We start from the raw sequence: 18,097 nt of genomic DNA, 5'->3' as shown, positions 1-18,097 counted from the left end.
AATTAAATCCCCTGGTTTAGGTGAGCTGCGTTTACCCACAATTCTGAGTTACAGCATGTGTATAGAAGTTCCTGTTTCAAAGAGTCACTGTGCTTCACTTTGTGTACCAGTAGGTTGTAATTTTGCTGTAAAAGGAGTAATCTCACAAAGTCGGAAAGTAGTAAAGATGAAGCTCATGTAAGAGCAATTGGATCTGCACGGGGGTTAAGGTGTAGTAACACCAAGTCAATAAAATTCTGGAGTGTAACTGGGTAGTTGCTGTAGTGTTAATGAGAGCGTAGAGAGGATCTGAAGCGTACTACAGTTTTCCTGTAAATAGATAAGATCACACGACCTCCGAGTACTCCACACTGTAAGGTTGTAATCTTGGAAGCAACGCCTCTGTTATGCAGTTTATTAATCGTAATGTTAAGGTGTGGAAAAGATAAGACACCTGATAGCCTGTGGAATAACGTCACAATTGGACAGAAGTAAATAAACTTCCCCTCATGTTGCTAGAATCTCATCTAGTGTTCCGAATTCTCTGAATACTTCCAAGGTGCACGCTAGGTGACGTGTTCCTGACTCTAAGCAGCAGTCCCTGGGGCTGGTGCATGTGCTCAGAAAGCTGCCTAGTGTACGGATGGCAAGTGTGAAGTAGTTTGTCATGCATATTCTTGCTGGCTATCGCTATGACCTGAATTCCTACTGGTTTTCTTTTTCCTTTGGAGTTAGTGTTACTTTTGTATAATAGCCAGCGCTCATCTGTGTGTCAAGAACAAACTGCTGATGAAGGGTTTTATTAGGCTGCCTAATCTCTTTTAGTACTAAGATCACATGTGGTGTTGAAATCCGTGTCATATTCCATTAATATGGCTGGCTGTCAGTAAATATATTAGCTGTGGCAGTGACACTTTCTTAAACAGACAAAAAGGAGATGAAACATTTAATTCCTGACTCTTCTCTCTTTTTGGATTACAGAAACTCAGAGGATAAATTCTACAACCTCATTAGTTAGAGGCTGATAATTTGTATGCTAATCTTACATGAACACAGTACTATAAAGGCAGTGTAAGTCCAATTTTTCACCTAGCCAAGTGTCTGTTGCCTCCAGAAGGCCAGGCTTTCCTGCTCTTAGTTCTGGAAACGTTCTTGCGACTGACAAGTTTAGCTATAGCGGGAGCTGCAGTGAAAGGAGAAACTCCTCCCTCGTGAGACAATGGCTTGTCAGAGCAGATGCTGGAGCAGGGCGGCTGTGGAGTTCACTGCATCAGAGATGGGGAAGTGGATTAAATTGAAAGCAAAGTGAAATATTCCTTTTTTCCTTAATGACTAGTCTGGGAAAGTACTGTAGTGCGAAAAAATAACCAAAACCAACCCCAAGCACACTTGAAAATATGTGAAGGATATGGAGCATTCCAATTGCTGGAAGGGGAACACAGGAGTTTAGGTTTATGAAATAAAATGGAGACAAGCTTAATATGGGGCTTTGACAAATCTGGATTCTAGAGGTGATCTAGAGAGTGATTAATTAATTGCTGGGTAGGTCCATGTGCATATGGGGAGTTAAAATTGCCTTACGTGGAGTAGGAAGCACCGTATATTATCTCATGTAAATGTAGAGCTTAGAATGTGTGGGATATGAGCCAGAGGTGTAGTGAAGAGTTGCTTCCACCTCCCAAAAAGTCACTATTGTTTTCAATTGTGATTTTTTCCTAACCTAGGCCCTAGCGCTACATTCTCCCTCCAGAAAGGTTTGCTTGTTTCCTGATTCGAGGCTCTTGTTGGCAGTCAGCCGGTGCTGCTGCATTTCACTAATTGAACCAGGGACGCTTTGACTGGGGAACCTTCAGCAGCAGCTCACGGAGTTGCATTTTCTCCTTTAAAGGATTATCTACCATGTGCAAGGGCCATGTACTTTACCAGGCCTGCTCCAGTACCCTGGTTTTCTTTTACTGCCTGCTTCCTGCAGCTGCCGGCTTTGCTGTGCTCTCCTGTCCTCAGTCTGCAAGGAGACAGAGGCAGCCGTGCAAGTACCGATAGAGGAATGAAAGGAAGCACAATGCCAAGCGAGTCTATTCTCTCCCCAGCTCCATCTTCTGGCACTACGGAGAAGAGAAAGATTCTCAATGTTCTGTTTCTGGAAATCAAGACAAAGTAACCCAATTGTAAAGAATAGGTACTTAAAAAGGAGAAATTGAATGTTTTCTGAAGTTACAAGGGAAGTTGAGTTAGCATGTGTAAGTAATGTAATTTCACTTTCAAACTTAATTTCAATTTTACTATTCTAAGTGACAGAGTGGGACATTCTCTTGCCAGTCTACAAGCCTGTATTATTTGAATTCGGGGGTTTTTTTCAGACCTGGCAGATTGTAGGCAGCTTCTGACTCACTTTCAGTGTAATCTTTCAATTAGTACATATTATTTGCCCAGAAACAAGGTTTTATCTTCGCTCTTGTACCTTGGAAGTTTAGTTATGAATCACTGATACTTTTATATATATAATCTCCAGGAGAGTACAGACATCACCTTCAACTCATATGCAAGATTGAGCTACACTTTACTTTTTAATTGGATTTATAAGAGTAACTGATCAAGGACTCAGTCAAAGTATTTCAGGTCCAATTTTACAGGTTTAGTGAATCCCAGCTCTAACCTACAGTCTACACGAGTGGTTCTGCAAGTACAGTGCAAGTACACAGCTTTTTATCAACCTGGGCAGACTTGGTTTGCCGTGAAAGACAACTAGAAAAAATCATTTGAGAGCACTTGACAGTTGAAAGGGGAACTTTATTAGGTGGAAGAGAGTGATGTACTGAAATGGTTTTCAAATGCCATTTCATTCAAATGGACTACTGATGCAGGGAAAGAATCCTTTTAAATGACTCGACCCCCTGTAGCACATTCAATGAGTATATGGAAAAAAAAGATGTCTCCCCACATCCAAGTTTCTTCTAGAAAACTGGGAAAACTACCATTTCTAAAAGGAAAAAAAGTGGCAATAACATTGAGGTCTTCTTTGTGTCCAACAGAGGAACAAATAAGAACAATTGTGGTCAATGTCTGCAAGTCACTTGTGTTTCTTTTTGAAGATTTAGGCACAGATTTAAGCTAATGCACCACATGAACTCTCCTGTATCTCCTCCTACCTAAAAATAGATTATAATGTTAAAAAGCTTTCTCCCATCCAGAGTTGGCAGTCTTAAACTTGATTATTTCTCTTATTGCCAATGACTATAAAAACCAGAAGGAACTGATGTCCAAAGTAGATGCTACCTGTTTATGTAGTCCAGTTTTACCAGGTACTCAAGTTACCCTCATTACCCATATCAAGTGGGCAAGCAAAATGCTTCCAAATTAATTATAACAGCTGATTGTTGACAGAAAAGCCATTCACTGATAATTAAAGAACATCTTTTCAGAAGGTTGTAGGTACACATACATGGGTCATGCCACTTACTAAAAAACTGGGCCACAGTAATGGTAAGTGAACAAGCCTTTCTGCACTCGTTTAAAAAAAAAAAACATTGTCATGACAGCAATTACAATGCAATGAGGTTGAATCAACCAAATCCATTTGTTTTCAGGTTCTGCATTTGGTTCTGAATTAAGCAGGGTTAAATTTGTACACCATCTTACATGAATTTAATCCAATTTATATCTTTAAGAAAATAATTCTTAATCCTTTAAAAACACCAGTAAAAAGGCATATGATAACCCAATTTTAACCACCCCCCATCTTAAATATATTTTTCCTATTGGCATATAAAAAGGCAAGGGAGAAGCTGTCATGCAAATATTCTGAACAATGTGGTAACTTTCAGTGGAACCATTAAACACATCAACTTCCCAGTGACTGTTACGACTTCCCTGCTAAGAGCACACAAGCTGAGGTGCAACCTCAGTTCCCCAGCCATAAATAAGTGTTGTCTTTGAAAACCCCCAAAAGCACCGCACAAGAGCTGACTTATTTCCACTTCAAGTCACATACTAGTGCTATGTGATCAGAAGGATGTATAACACTTGGCAAGGCCTGATGGGCTGTTACTTCTTCATGACTCGGCAATGGAATGACCTGTTCAACCTCTAGAGCATTTTCATCAATGAAAATGTAGTCCAGACATCCATGGAACCCACCGACATAATTTGTGTAAGCAGGTTCTCCACAAGCACTAAGCAGTTTGAAAGGATGGCTTAGAGGCATATTGCACCTTTCTTCTTCGCCATTTGAGACCCAGTCTTCGTGATCTTCAGCAATGCCACCACTCTTAATAAAACTGTAAGTTCCAGATGATGGTGTGCTGTTAAAATCTCCACAGAATATGACTGGTATACCAGGATACAAGTCACACGCTACATGCTTGATGTGAGTCAAGGCTACAGCGATTTGGACGAGACGGATGTTCCCACCTAAGAATATACAAATGCATTACTTGACACACTTCACAGCAGCATTGGAAGGATTTTCCAAGTTGCTCATTTAAGCATGCATCATGTATAGCTCTGAAACAGCTATCTCATTTTAAGTTCTCTACACTGCGTTTTAGAATAGTTTTCATAAATAAAGAAGCCTTTGGCCTTTGTGGCTATGAAAGTTTTAGAGAGGCAGACAATGTTTTAACAAACTCGCATAGGCAAGAACTCAACTCATGTTATAGCACTTTCTGTTTTGTGCCAGACATCCCAATATTGTTCCTAAAAATCACAGAACCAAAAGAAAACTAATTAAAAGAGAAGAATCTCTTCTAAAAGCTTCTGTAGCCCAATTTGGTTGCCCTTCTGGCAATAGCCCAACAGAACTCCTTTAGATACAATACGACTGGGAAGCCATGAGCACAGGCAAAGCCATCTATGTATCATGGTCTACTCTCTGTGTGTAACATGACTTCTCTCCATTTCATCTGCGTTCCACAGACTCCCAGGCACACTAAAACAATCTTACTCTAAGGAAAACACACAAACAGACCTAGTAGCCTGGCTTGATTCATCTAGATAAGAAACAAGGCAGGAAACTGTTCCAGAAGAAAAGGCTACAGCTGCAAAAGAATGGGGGGAAATCTATTCTCCCTAGGAAGGACAAAAGCCTTTAGACACCCAGTTATCCCACATACACACATGTGACAAAATTACCTTTTGGATGCCAGTATAGGTGGGTATTGGCTACACAAATCTTCCTGGAAGGATCTGTTGTAGACTGAAGAACTGAAACCTTCAATAGAAAAAGCAGTCTTTAGTAAGCCTTAAAGAGAAAGGTTATATATTTTTTGAAACTGCAATAGCCAGCTTACTCCTCTCCAGCCACTTCAAAGAATCCAAGGCTTCTAATCTTGTAGAGTCTATTTATCTCCTACATAAAAATTGGATACCAGCCAATGTATTGCCAATATAACCACTGCATCCAGCTATTCCACAAATGTTCTTTTGTCTGTAAGTATCCAGCTTGGCAGTATTTTTTTCTCCAATTCATTCCACATTTTTTCATAAGTTGTTACTAAGACTGCATCATTCTCAACTACTTTTGTTTTCTCGCCTTCCACCTCTGCAACAAAATTGGAGCTGTATCTCCGGTTTTAGCACACAAACACTAGGATCTCAGTTACCAAGAAGTCGTTAGTCCTCCTCAGTCCTCAAGTAGGGAACTTCTACCAATGAGCATTTCTGAAATTCCTGACAGACCCAGATCTTACATGTTTGTACTTGCAGGATCGCTTTGGTGGCAGAACACCTGGCATCAACAAACTCGCAAACCTGTCCAACTTAACTTCTCTCCCTACTGTCACTTGGTAAAGTGGCATTATTAAAGCAAGCCAAACTAACTTACTCTCATTTATACCTAATTTACTTGGCAGCCAATGCTACCACTGATACCTGGACCAGAATCTCAACAGCTGTCTCCATCTTAAAATGAAGAATATCCATTTGCCTTTTTAACCAAATTCTGTTAAGTCCAATTCAGAAAAGTCTTGATGCTATGTTCTCGTTCTTAAGTTCCTCTTCTGCTCTTTTAATTCCCCTCGATAAAAGGGAACCTACCACTGTTCTGTCGTTGTTTCAGACTATTAATCCTTCACCTCCCCCTTCTCCTGTGGTTTGACACTCAACGGACCCAGCTTGGCCACACCTGCCCGCAGACAGCAGGAACAGGAGAGGTGAAAGACAAAATGTCCGTAGGAGCTGGTACCTGCAGCACAGAGGATCTCTGCAGCACCTTCTCCTGCACCAGGGGGTACTTGGCCAGCTTCTCCCGCAGCTCCTCGTGCAGCGGCTCCGAGAGCAGCGCTTCGCTGAACGCTACGTCGTGCCGGCTAAGGAGGCTGAACTTGTCCCTGCGGTAGAACGTGGCCAGCCCTTCGTGCTGCTTCTCCTTGATCTTGAACAGCCCTTCGAGTCCAAAAGCATCCAGGGCCGGGGCCAAACTGTCCACGAAGACGGACTTGTCCACTTCTTGCAAGCAGACGAGGTCGGCGCTGTAACCCGCCAGCTCCTTCTTGAGGAGGTTCTGCCGGTAGTCGAGCTCCAGGGCGTAGGGCGCGCAGTACGGGTAGAGCACGGTGCGGGAGAACTCGGTCTGCGCGTAGGTGTCGGCGAGAATGTTGTAGGTGACGGTTCGCACGGAGCCGCCCCCGCACGGCCTCGCGGTGTAGAGGTGCCGCGGGTCGAAGGTGCAGGTACCGGGGCCCGCTTCCACGGGGCCGCTGCTCTCCACCTCGCGGGGCGCCCCGAAGCGCCGCGCCGCGTCCCCGGGCGTGCAGCGCAGCTTCAGCCGCAGCCCCACCAGCGCCGCGCCCGGCGTGAACACGCGCTCGGCCGCCGCCTCCTCCCACACGGGGCCGCCGTCCCCCGCGGGCTCCCGGCGCTCGCGGAACCAGCGGAACAGGCAGTGCCGCGGCGCCGCGAACTCGGTGCTCAGCGCGGGGCACACGGGGAAGCCGGCGAGCAGCGAGCGCGGCAGGCGCAGTTCGGTGAGCGCGGGCGGGTTGCGCTCCACGAGGTACCGCGTGTCCCCCACCTGCAGCACCGCGCCCTCCTGCCACGCCGCCGCGTTCGGCGTCTCCTCGCCCACTGCCTCCCCGCCACGGCCGAACAGCCGCACGACCGGAGCCGCCGCCGCCGCCGCGCCCTCCCCCGCTGGGCCGCCCTTCGCCTTCTTGTTCTTCTTTCCCGCCTTGCCGGGGCCCCTGGCGGCGCTGGCGGCGATGCGGGCGAGCGCCCGGCCCAGCGGCTCCGCCTGGTCGCGCTGCAGATGCCTGGCGCTGCCGTCCGGGAGCACGAGCCGCACGCTCAGCTTGGGCTCGCCGGGCACGCACCGCACTACGGCCCGCTCCATCGCGGCGGGCGCGGCGCGGAGCCGCTGCAGGGCGGAGCGCACCCGCTGCCACATGGAGCCGCCGGCACCGCCCTCGCGCTTCCGCCCGGACACACCGGAAACGGCGGGGGAGGGGGAGGGGGGGGCAAGAGGGGGTGACGTTGCGAGCGGGGAGGGGCCAAGCGTGACACGGCAACTGGGCGGGGCGCGCGCCACGTGCACGCGGGACGGGGCGGAGCTTGGCGCGTGGGGCGCACGGGGCTGGGGGCGCGCGCGCGGGTTTTTGCGTGTAGGGTGGGTGGGGCGCGCGAGTCTAGGCGCGTGGGTCTAGGTGCGCGCCATGCGCGCTTGGGGCGGAAGTGGGCGCGCGCGGAGCTTGCCGCGCAGGGCGGGGCGCGCGAGTCTAGGCGCGCGGAACGGGGCGCGCGGGGCTGGGGGGCGCGCGCGAGTGTATGCACGCGTGACGTGCACGTGGGGCGGGGCGGGGCGCGCGCGGGGTTTGACGCGCAGAGCGGGGCGCGCGGGTCTCGGCGCGCGGTGGGGTTTGGGGGCCGCACGAAGCTGGGGCGGAGCCGGCGGGGAGGGGCGGGGCTCTTGGCGTGGCGAGCGAGGGGCAGCGGCACTCCCGTCCAGCCGCGCTTTGACCGCTGTCCCGTGTCCCGGGAGGTGTTGTCTATTGTCAGACCCCAGGAGGTTCCCCCCGCCTCATCTCGGGGTTCGCTCCCTCAGCGGCGGAATCCTCAGGAAAGGTTGCGGGAAAGGGGGTGCGTGTCGCGGGAAAACCTCGGGGTGGGATCATAGAAGGGTGGATTAGAAGGAATCTCATGGATCATCTGGTCCAGCCTTTATATGTGACAGTTTAAATGAGAGCCCAGCACCTGAAAGTGTCTGGTGCAGAAGGATCCACCACTTCCCTGGGGAGATTATTCCAATGTTAAACTGTTCTCCTGGAGGAAAAATTGGAATCTTCCCAGGAGCAGCTTCTACCCATTGCCTGTTGCCTTTTCCAGGTGACTCCTTGTGAAAATGGGGTCTAAGTCCTCTTGGCAGATACCTGTTATCTGCTGGTTTGCTGTGCAGGTCTCCCCTAAGCAAGGATTTCAGTTTGTTTTGTGTTTAGGAAAAACCATTTAACCTTTAGGTTGAAGCTTCAAACCGAGCCACCCTGGGCTGTGGGAATGTGGAAGCCCAGGACCTGGAAAAATGGGTTTGAAATTCTCTCCAGCTGTTCCATCTCGCCCACACGGGTACGAAATCGGGGTTTAAAGTCTGTTTGTCCCATGTGGGCAAGCACGTAGTAAATACCAGGAAATCCTTAAAATTTCCACTTCTATAAAATGTGATCTTAGTGATCTGATGCATGAGAGCGTTAAAACTTGTTAAGCCTTCTTGCTGTGGTCTGGAACGAGGAGGTTTTATCTGCTGTGTTCAGGCAGATGCTGAGCAGAGGCACTCATTGACCTTTGTTGGCTGCATGGAGCCGCTGGCAGACTTGGAAATGTAAGGTAGCATTTTTCCAAGACTCTGTTTTGGGTTTTGGTTTTTTTTTTTGATCACAGGACTATATTAACCTGAATACTACAAGGTGCAGCAAACACCCTTTCTGTGAATAAACAGGCCTTGAATGAGCACTCAGATCACAGAAGGAGCTGAGGTGGAAGGGACCCACAAGGAGCATCGAGTTCAGCTCCTGTCCCTGCATAGGACAACCCCAAAACTTACACCTTGTGTTAAAGTACATTGCCCAAATGCTTCTTGAATGCTGTTAGGCTTTGGCCCTGTGTCTCCGTGGGAAGCTGTTCCAGTGCTCCACAAGCCTTTGGGTGAAGAGCCTTTTCCTGGTATCCAATCTAAACCTCCCCAGCCCATCTTCCTGCCATTCCCATGGGCAGGGATCCGGGCAGGCACAGCTCCCTGGCAAGGGCTGGGTGCTGCTTCATCTTCCATCCAGTACTTGAAGGGGCTCCAGGGAAGCTGGGGAAGGGCACAGGAGGAGGAGGAACGGTTTTTAGCTGAAAGGGGGGGATTGAGGTAAGATATTAGGAAGAAATGTTTTCCTGTGAGGCCCTGGCCCAGGTTGCCCAGGGAAGCTGTGGCTGTCCCATCCCTGGAGGGGTTCAAGAGAGGATGGGCGGGGTTTGAACAACCTGATCCGGTGGGAGGGGGGTGGAACTGGATGAGTTTTGATGTCTATTTCAACCCAAACCGTTCTATGATTCAAAGGAGCAGCACTCTGCTCTGCAAGCCGAGACGCTGTTAAACACCTGTCCGGGGAGCTATCGGCTTTGTTAAGCCACCGGGGAGCTGGGAAGGGCCGTGGTTCATTATACCATCACCAGGTTGGAAAAGACCTCTTGGATCATAGAGTCCAACCTTCCTTCTCCACTACTAAACCACATCCCCGAGCGCCTCATCCACGCTCCTGCTTAAACTCCTCCAAGGATGGGGGCTCCCCTCCTCCCGTGAGCACCCGGAGGAGCCGCTCCCGGGACCGCCCCTCGCCTGCCCCTCCGCTCTCGGCTGCGGGGACACCGCACCGCCGCCCTGCGCGCCCCGGAGGTGAGGAGGGCGGTGGGGTCCCTTATGCGCGGGGATGGGGCCCCCCGTGCGCAGGGATGGGGTCTTCTGCGCGTGGGGACGGGGTCCCCGTTCTCTCCCTACCTTCCCCAGTAGGACCCTGCTGGGTTGCAGGTGCACTGGCAAAACCTAATTCCATCTCGGTTTCCTTCAGCTGAGCTTCATTTCTTTTGATGAGTCCACCACCCCACGTTTGAATTCAGTTTTCGGACTAATTTAGGAGGTTTCTCCATCTTTCTGCTCTGCTGTGAGAACCTGTGGAAATGTAGTTGTGAGTTTGTGCGTTGTGTTTCTAAGGGAACTCTACCGTCTGTCTGTTGGGATAGTCACAGCAAGGTTTAAGATTTAACCTAATTCTGCCTCGGCTCTCTTCATCTGAGCTTTATTTCTTTTGATGTCTCCACCACCCTGCGTTTTAATTCAGCTTTAAGATGTGGCATTAATTTAGGAAGTGGCTTCGGCTTTCTGCTCCGCTTGTTGTGATTTTGAGCGTCATGTTTCCAAGGGAATGCCACTGCGAGGCTGTTGGCATAGCCGTGCTCAGCTGCAAGCAAGATTTAATTCGCTATTGGACAGCCTCTTAGTGAACCTGAGCTCAGTCACACAATAGGGATTTTTCTTTATTGTCCTTTTTTTTTCCCCCACCTATTGTTCTGTTGTTATACAAGGTGATTATTAAACTTTGGTTGCCATGTATCTTCAGCTGTGGTTACCTGATTATCTGCTCCACGTCTTCATCCCACCCCCAAACTGGGATTTCTATTTCAAGCCCATACCTGCCTCTCCTTTCCTGTTGCACAGCTCAACTACCCACAACTGTGGTTACAGCAAAACCTCCCATCTGCTTCACCTGAATCCCATATCCATTTCGGTCTTCATTTAATTGGGCATCTGCCCCCACAACCCAGGGCTTTAGCCACGTCCCCTCAGCTACATTAAAATATTACTTACCTCTTTGCTGTTGGTAATCTCCGTTTAGTTTTACTTCTGTAGGTGTTCCGTCAGTGAATGTTACTTAGAGAGCCCAGAGCTGCTGCGGTGTGAAAGAGAAGGGAACTGCCAAGCACCTATTTGGTATTTGCAGAGGCATTTATTCCGGTAGCTCAGATAAAGACTTGCAGGCAGCTGCAATGAACCTGTGCACTGCTCGGTCTTAGGTAAATGCATAAAACCCAATCACTAGGGTCTGCTGACAGAGCGTTATGTTTATATGCAAAACAGAGTTCTCAAGCAGCCTGCTAAGTTCATCGCCAGACTTTTACCATCACGAAGTTATTTTTGAAGAGTCTCCAGTTTTATTCTGCTTTTTACAAGACGAACATGCTATTTCTTAACCTTTCCGTGTATGGAACAGAATTATTAATTACTACTTTGCAGGTAGAAAATAAGCTTAATTATTTTTTTCTTTGAGAAACATGAAAAGAAGAATAGGGTGCTTTTTTTATATAAATGCTTTCTTGATAACTTCTTGCACTTTTTCCCTCTCTTAACAGTGATGTAGTGTCTAGACAATAACTTTCTCATAGTTTTGCTCCCATTTGTTTGACATCGTGTTGAAGCTATGAATCTGTGTTGATGACTTCATGATTTTATTTCTTTTTCTTTTAAAGGCTGCCTTTCAGTAGAATTCCAGGATCTCGTATTTGAAAACTTGCTGCAGCTTTATCTTTACGCTGAAATCCAATATCAAGGATGGCACACTCGGATGGACCACCTGCCAATAAAAAGGCTTTGACAACCTGGTTTCTTCCCACTGTTTTACCTTTGTCAGTCACATCTCACACATCACCATTACAGAATAAAATATTGACATACCGAAGATGCAACGAACAGCGAAAGATGCTTAATCAGTTACTGTGAGTTTTATGTAATTCAAGAAATGTTGAAATTCACATGAAAGAAATCTTGCACATTTGACATCTGAGAAAAAATAATGGCATTTGGAGTGTCCCTGCACATGGCAGTGAGGTTGGAACCGGGTGGTCTTTAAGGTCCCTTCCAACTCATACCATTCTGTGGTCCTATGACTGCTGACCAGCCATCTGACAAGCAGGGAATATTCTGCTGGAACATGGATTCTGTTACGTTTTTGTATGATGTGAACTGTATTGTAAATAAGGCCCCATGAAGTAGAGAAAATTGGCAGTGTGCTTCCACGTGGAAGTTTTTAGCTGAGTTATATTGCGATAAGGCTGAAATACGTTTGTACATATCTTGTAAAAAGTATCCCAAAAGGATGGACTGAAATGTTTTAATGTGCAAGGTCAGCAGGACATGCATGCCTTAACCATTTAAATTTTTGTGATAGTTATTTAGCAATGCATAACCCCTGGCAGTAAAGAAGAGCTGGCCTTAAAATAAACAGCTTTAGGAGCTTTGTTTTGCACTTTTTATTTCTGAGGTTTTTTTCATAATATGGTTGACAAGATCTGTTGTAGTAGTTCGAGGAGAAGTAAGATATAATCCTAACAGGAACACTGGGCATACTGGATGAGGTGAATCAAGACATTTATATATTGCAATTGTGGTCAAGATAAATGTGGCTCTTTATATAAGAGAAGATGGGGTACGCAAAGGCAGCCTTACCTTTTAGTGATCAAAGACTTGGTAAACATGAAAAAAATGATTGCATCAGTTAAAACATTAGCATTATTTTTGATGTATCATTTGCTGTTCTCTGCACTTCTGACTGTTTTACTTTAGAATTGATCGAGCTTTGAAAGTCTATCATGTATCCATGGAAGAAGAAATTCAAAGAGGTCCTGTACCTCCTGTTCCAGAACTGCCTTCCACTGTGAGAAAATATTTCTTAAACATTTTACCCGTTGTCTCTTTGATTCTTTGTTATTGGGGCATTTATGCCTCTTACTTTTTAATTTTTACGTAAATATACTTCTCTCAATCTTTGATGATTCATAAATGTATTTATATGCTGAAGTAGTCCCATTGAAATTGATACCTGTACATCTACAGCATTAATTATTTATTTAGGAATAATATTTGTGAATTTTTATATTTCTGATTTATTTTTTGTTTTTATGTTCTTAATATATCATGACTTTCTGTTCCTTTTTTGCAGATGAACAGTGAACAAAGGAAACAAAGAGTGAGTTAAATTCTGCTTTTTTTAGTGTAGAAGACTGAATGGTCTCTAGAGGGGCTGAGTACGTTATGTGGAATCAATGGTGGTTAAACAGGGAAAGCTTTTATTGTTGGGAGAATATGGAATAGGAAGCAATGGAAAGGAAGTTATTTTTCTCTCCAGAAAGTATCTCTATCAGTAATTTAAGTGTTAATCTAAACCTTAGTTAAAGATCATTACCTAGAAAAAAATCCAACAGGGTTCAGAACTTCTTCAATTTAGGCCACAGATTGTAATTGAACCTGTACAAAAATTAGTTTTTTACATTGTTCACCTGATTTGAAGAACATACACAAATCCTGGAATTTGTGTATAGCTTTTAAAATAAGAATTTATCTCAAAGAGCCACTTAAAACTCAAATTACCATTGAAATATTTATTTTAAGTAGCTCAGGTGAACATATATTATTTTTTCCTGACTGATGTTAGATAAACTCATCCCGAAAACTACAGAGATTCAGATTCCTTTTTTGTTTTATAACAAACTTATTACTTTAAAGCACAAAACCCTATTTATTTGGCCGTGCCTCCCCCTGCCCCACTTGTGCTTACTTTTTGCCATGTAAATGTTTGTTCAAAAATCAATACAGGAAACTTGAACTGCTTTATTGTCAGTTGTAAACTGCATCAGGGAACGAAGGAAAATGCCATGCTAAAACGTACAATGTTTTGTATTTAAGCACAGAGGCAGGGAAACCATCTTACCAGCCACAGAGTAGCTTTTAATGTACTGTTCAATGAATACTGAAAAGATTAAATTGGCTTGCCTGCCCTTAGGTATAAGAAATGGTGAATAATAGACTTCATTGTCAAGCCTAGTGCAAAAATGTTTATGTAGCCAGTTATCAGTCCTCTGACGGTATTATCCTTTCAGACAAACTATGGCTTCATGAAGAAGTGTGTGCAGAGTAATCCGCTGGTTCCTATTCAGCAGCAGTGGCTAACGTCCATTCTCACATTGGTGCCACAGTCGCTTATGGAAGGCAAAGATGGGGAACTGTTAACTGAAAAGCTTTTAGAGGAGATAGTAATGGATTATGAAATGAGCATGCGAAGATTTATGGGTAAGTACCAGAAGCTACGCTGTACTAATATTGATGTTTTGCTGTATATTGTAAGCTGTTCCATGTTCTCCCCCCCAAAATGATTTGTCTAGATTGTTCTTTCAGCCAAGCATTATCTTTGTAATTAACCACCAATTTCTCTTTTTCTGCCTCATCAAATGTGCATTAACTGTAATGTTTAAGGCAAAACTTGCTGATTTTATTTGGTCTAGTAAGAGGTTAACTAGTGCAGTTCAAGCAAAGAGAGAGAGAGAAGAGGGTTGATTGCTGATGACCTCATTTCATAAAGTCTAACTTGTTTAGTTAATGTGATACAAGACTGTATCCCTGAGGAAAGCAGAAACTTTATATGTACTAATCATTCTTTTTTTTTCCTCTTCAGGAACAGCAGCCTGTTTTAAGCTGGTCATCCACAAACACATCAATAAGTTTTCTGACACTGCTTTCTACGCATGAGAAAGCTCACATTAAATATCTGCAAAGATAATTAGTTGTTTTCAGCTATCACTCATAAAACTCACTTTGATTTTTCAACTTTTTTAAAAGAGTAGTGAACTGGAATTTTGCAAGAGTATTCTCTTGAAATAATGTATTAATATCTTTTTTTTTTACATTTGTAGTATCTTATATCAAATTGAGCCAAATTTTAATATTTCAGTGGATGGCTGATCTTCTTAAACACAAAGACTGAAAAATATACAATTTAACATGGGACTAAATTCTTCGTACTGTCATCAATGGGATAATTATAGTATCCCACCTTAATTATATTAAACAAATGGCCATAAATACTTAGAATCATAGACTATCTCAAGTTGGAAGACATCCATAAGAATCATTCAGTCCGACTCCCTGCTCCTTGCAAGACTACCTAAAACTAAACCGTATGACTGAGAGCATCATCCAGATGCTCCTTCAACCCTGACAGTCTTGGTGCTGTGACCGCTTCCTTGGGGAGCCTCTTCCAGTGACTGGCCATTCTCTCAGCGAGGAAGTTACTTAAGAAAGTACTTAGTTATTAAACACTAGTCTATCTGAAAACCTTCATGAATAGGGGACAGAGTTGGAATTAAGCCATGTGAGGCTGTATAGCTTATAGCAGAAGCTGTGCTTTTGAGTTCCCTTTAGGGGAATGTGTTTTGAAAACGTGAATGACACAGTTACCTTTCTGTGCTACTATGTGCTTGGGTCAGCCTGGAGGAAGATTGAGGAAATACAGTGCATATTGAGTATGGCTTGATTTTCTTCTAATGTTCATACATGTTATTTTTTTTCCCCATAGTGCGAAGTGTTCTTATTAAACCAGACGTAAAAGGACTCGAAGATGAAAAGGAGGCACCTTTGCCTTCATTACCTCTGTGAGTGGATTAAGTTAGGAAATAACCCACTGGCAAAACACTTGATTGCATGAGTGAAGTTCTTGCCGAGTTGCAAAAACAGAGTTATAGCATAATGCTAATTCTGGCGTAGAGTCCCTTAATGAGACATTTTTTCTGTCTGTAGAGGATCTTACATTTGAACATCTTATATCTGAATGCCTTACGTAGTTTTAGCAATAAGAATAATTACTGCTGTTGTTACAGTTACATAGAGTAGCACTGTGGACTGCAAAGGACACTTGTGGCCCAGACTCTGAAGTCATATTGCAGCCACCTGTGGGATAAAGCGTGTGTGTATGAGGCAGTTTACTGTCAGACAGCAACACCATACAGTACTTTAATGTGCTAAAACTGCATCTAATGCCAAGGTTTCATATGGCTTTGGTATTATGAGGTGAAACCGTGAGACCAAAGGAAAGGGTATTATCCACTGACAAAATAGAAGGTAGACAGAATATGATTATCTGAATTGCACGATTTGCTGAAGCATTAGAATGTGTATCATCAATAATTAGAATTATTGATGATAAATGCTTCCTGTCAGCGGTTGTTGAAGTTCGAAGTTTACATTGAAAGAACTTCAGGAAGAGAGGTCATCTGAAAATACTCTGGAGTGTAAAACACGGTTGATCAGAGTATCTTTTTGGCTTCTGCTGCATTGTACTGAGGATACATGTATGGGACTTAAATAACTATTCATGTTAGGGAATAATATTTTTAATACTGCTTTCTATAAGTAAGAATGTTTTATTTAAATATCGTTTGACCTCTTCACTTTTTGTTTGTTTTGATGGTTGCATTTCTTTTTTCCAGAGGCCTGGATTTTTCTAGACCCTGGCATAACAGTTTTATCCAAGCAAAAAATGAAATTGTTTCGTTGCACATTCTTCACCCCACAATGAAAAAGCTACTGGAGTTTGGTTATGCAGCTTTCTCTACCTTTCTTATAGTGGATTTCTCAAGTTTCAGGTAAAGTCGGTTTTGAATTATTAACCTGTCTAGGTTTTTTAAACTGGTGAAGATGAATTTGTTCAATTCTGTTATTGATCATAGGGGATTTGTATAACAAATTTCTTCAATGTGCCATTTAATATTCTTTGAGAATTTACATCTTGTTACTGACACACTGTTAACTTTTCTTCACTGTTATGTATAAATATTTTATTAGTGCTTAAATTGCTGGAAGTATTAGCCCTTTTGATTTATGTTTTGCCTTTAATTCTGTAAAGATCTCCTCATTATTTATTTAGTCTTAATGTCATGATCCCTGATTGAAGTAGCATTTGAATCATTGACATCTGCTATCGGTTGGGAATTCCATGCTACCCCTAACAATCAAATTTCTTGCTAGTTTTCATCAGTTGGACTTTAGTCTTGGAACTTTTAATTTTCAAAATTTTCAAAAAGGTAATTTTTAATATGTTTTCCCTAGTTACTGCTCTTTATTTCCTGGGGCTTGGGGTATTTTTTTCCTCTTTTAAGTGTACAGAAGTGATGCTTATGTTCCCACTGTGCTTTCTGCTAAAAATAAATGGGTTTGTAAAACACTACGGATTGCTGTTACTTTACTCCATGGGTTTTTTAATTTTGTTTATGAAGTCACCTGTAACTTTCTTTTCTAGCCTGAAAGGGCCAATTGACTGTGAATCTTTAAAGACCAATGTCTCGCTAAGCTGTCATAAAGCAGAACAGAAGATATTGAATACGTGGTATCAAAGAGTTATCCGTCTCTTTACTCAGACAGAGGCATTGAATGGTGTAAAGTTGGATCGGATTGACTCTTTCTATAAGTGTGTGGCATTGCTTATGTCTAGTCAGGTAAAAATCTTTCCTCTCTGCAATAAACTTATTGTGAGATTTAGGTAATTTTAATGTGTCAGCCCATTATATGATATGGGGCCTGTTTAATTAATCATTTTTGGCCATCTGTGGCATGTAATTCAGTATTCAAAGTGTAAACTATTTTCAACCTCCCTCATTTGAAATAAATGCGTGGTTTTGTCTGCGTTTTTTTCTTCTAGCATCTTAGACACATAAAATTTATTAATTCTACCAACTAGAATGTAATTAGCCTAAAGAAGGAAATATCTCGGTGCTCTCAGGACCCTTCCTGTTGCCAATCCTGGCATTACAATTATATGTCATATATTAGAAAAATGAACAAGACCTGGTCTGTCTCACTTGAAAGCAAACATACCTACACAAACAGACTGAAAGTCTAGCTCTGGCAGCACATATGTGAGTGGTTAGAGTTCTGCAAAATTTCTAAACACAATTTTTCTCTGTGGGAAATGATACCACAATGGTTTGCAAGTCAATTTCTTTCTCCCTGATTATTTATGTCTAGATGGAAGTTATATGAAGTGTTTCTCAGTTATTTTTCTTTCTGTTTTAGGAATTTCCAATTGTTTTATTTCCTAGTGATAATAAAACAAGAACATTTAAATGAAATCGCTGATTTCAGACTGAGACAATTGTTTTTCAAAGTTCTTAGTTTATTGAAAATTAGAAATCCTTTAACTTCTAATTAACTTAAAGCATCTGTTGTTTACATTGTCCTATTTAAAAATACAAGGTTTGACACAAACCCCCCTGAGACTAACCCTGTAGCTTGGGAACCAAGAGTGGGAGGGGAGAGACAAAGAGATGT

The 18,097-nt window shown here is 43.6% G+C and overlaps 2 protein-coding genes across 2 annotated transcripts in view; one reads left to right on the top strand and one right to left on the bottom strand.

The window, feature by feature from the left end:
* Positions 1 to 2,707: 2,707 nt before the first annotated feature.
* PDE12 (phosphodiesterase 12) lies at positions 2,708 to 7,398 on the bottom strand. Its single transcript, XM_009571495.2, has 3 exons — positions 6,161 to 7,398; positions 5,110 to 5,188; positions 2,708 to 4,389 (listed from the first exon to the last, which is right to left on the bottom strand). Exons 1-3 carry the CDS (start codon positions 7,358 to 7,360, stop codon positions 3,947 to 3,949), a joined length of 1,722 nt encoding a protein of 573 aa, XP_009569790.2. The 5' UTR covers positions 7,361 to 7,398; the 3' UTR covers positions 2,708 to 3,946.
* Positions 7,399 to 7,913: 515 nt separating this feature from the next.
* DNAH12 (dynein axonemal heavy chain 12) overlaps positions 7,914 to 18,097 on the top strand; it is a 62,862-nt gene continuing 52,678 nt past the window's right edge. Inside the window, exons 1-8 of the mRNA XM_009571506.2 lie at positions 7,914 to 8,532; positions 11,473 to 11,718; positions 12,566 to 12,656; positions 12,942 to 12,968; positions 13,879 to 14,068; positions 15,351 to 15,426; positions 16,261 to 16,416; positions 17,070 to 17,265. Of these exons, the coding sequence (XP_009569801.2) occupies positions 11,555 to 11,718; positions 12,566 to 12,656; positions 12,942 to 12,968; positions 13,879 to 14,068; positions 15,351 to 15,426; positions 16,261 to 16,416; positions 17,070 to 17,265 (900 nt within the window). The 5' untranslated portion in view covers positions 7,914 to 8,532; positions 11,473 to 11,554. The remainder of the gene's footprint in view (positions 8,533 to 11,472; positions 11,719 to 12,565; positions 12,657 to 12,941; positions 12,969 to 13,878; positions 14,069 to 15,350; positions 15,427 to 16,260; positions 16,417 to 17,069; positions 17,266 to 18,097) is intronic.

This window comes from Cuculus canorus, chromosome 11 (assembly GCF_017976375.1).
Source record: "Cuculus canorus isolate bCucCan1 chromosome 11, bCucCan1.pri, whole genome shotgun sequence".
In the NCBI taxonomy this organism is placed as follows: Eukaryota; Metazoa; Chordata; class Aves; order Cuculiformes; family Cuculidae; genus Cuculus; species Cuculus canorus.
This window is presented reverse-complemented; position numbering and strand designations above follow the sequence as displayed.

What these genes read in the sequence shown, in the direction of transcription:
- PDE12 (XM_009571495.2), bottom strand. Translation starts at nt 7,360, where the DNA reads ATGTGGCAGCGGGTGCGCTCCGCCCTGCAGCGGCTCCGCGCCGCGCCC. An exon ending in AGAGATCCTCTGTGCTGCAG is followed by an intron (nt 5,189 to 6,160) that starts GTACCAGCTCCT and finishes TTTCTATTGAAG; the next exon opens with GTTTCAGTTCTTCAGTCTAC. An exon ending in CCTATACTGGCATCCAAAAG is followed by an intron (nt 4,390 to 5,109) that starts GTAATTTTGTCA and finishes GTATATTCTTAG; the next exon opens with GTGGGAACATCCGTCTCGTC.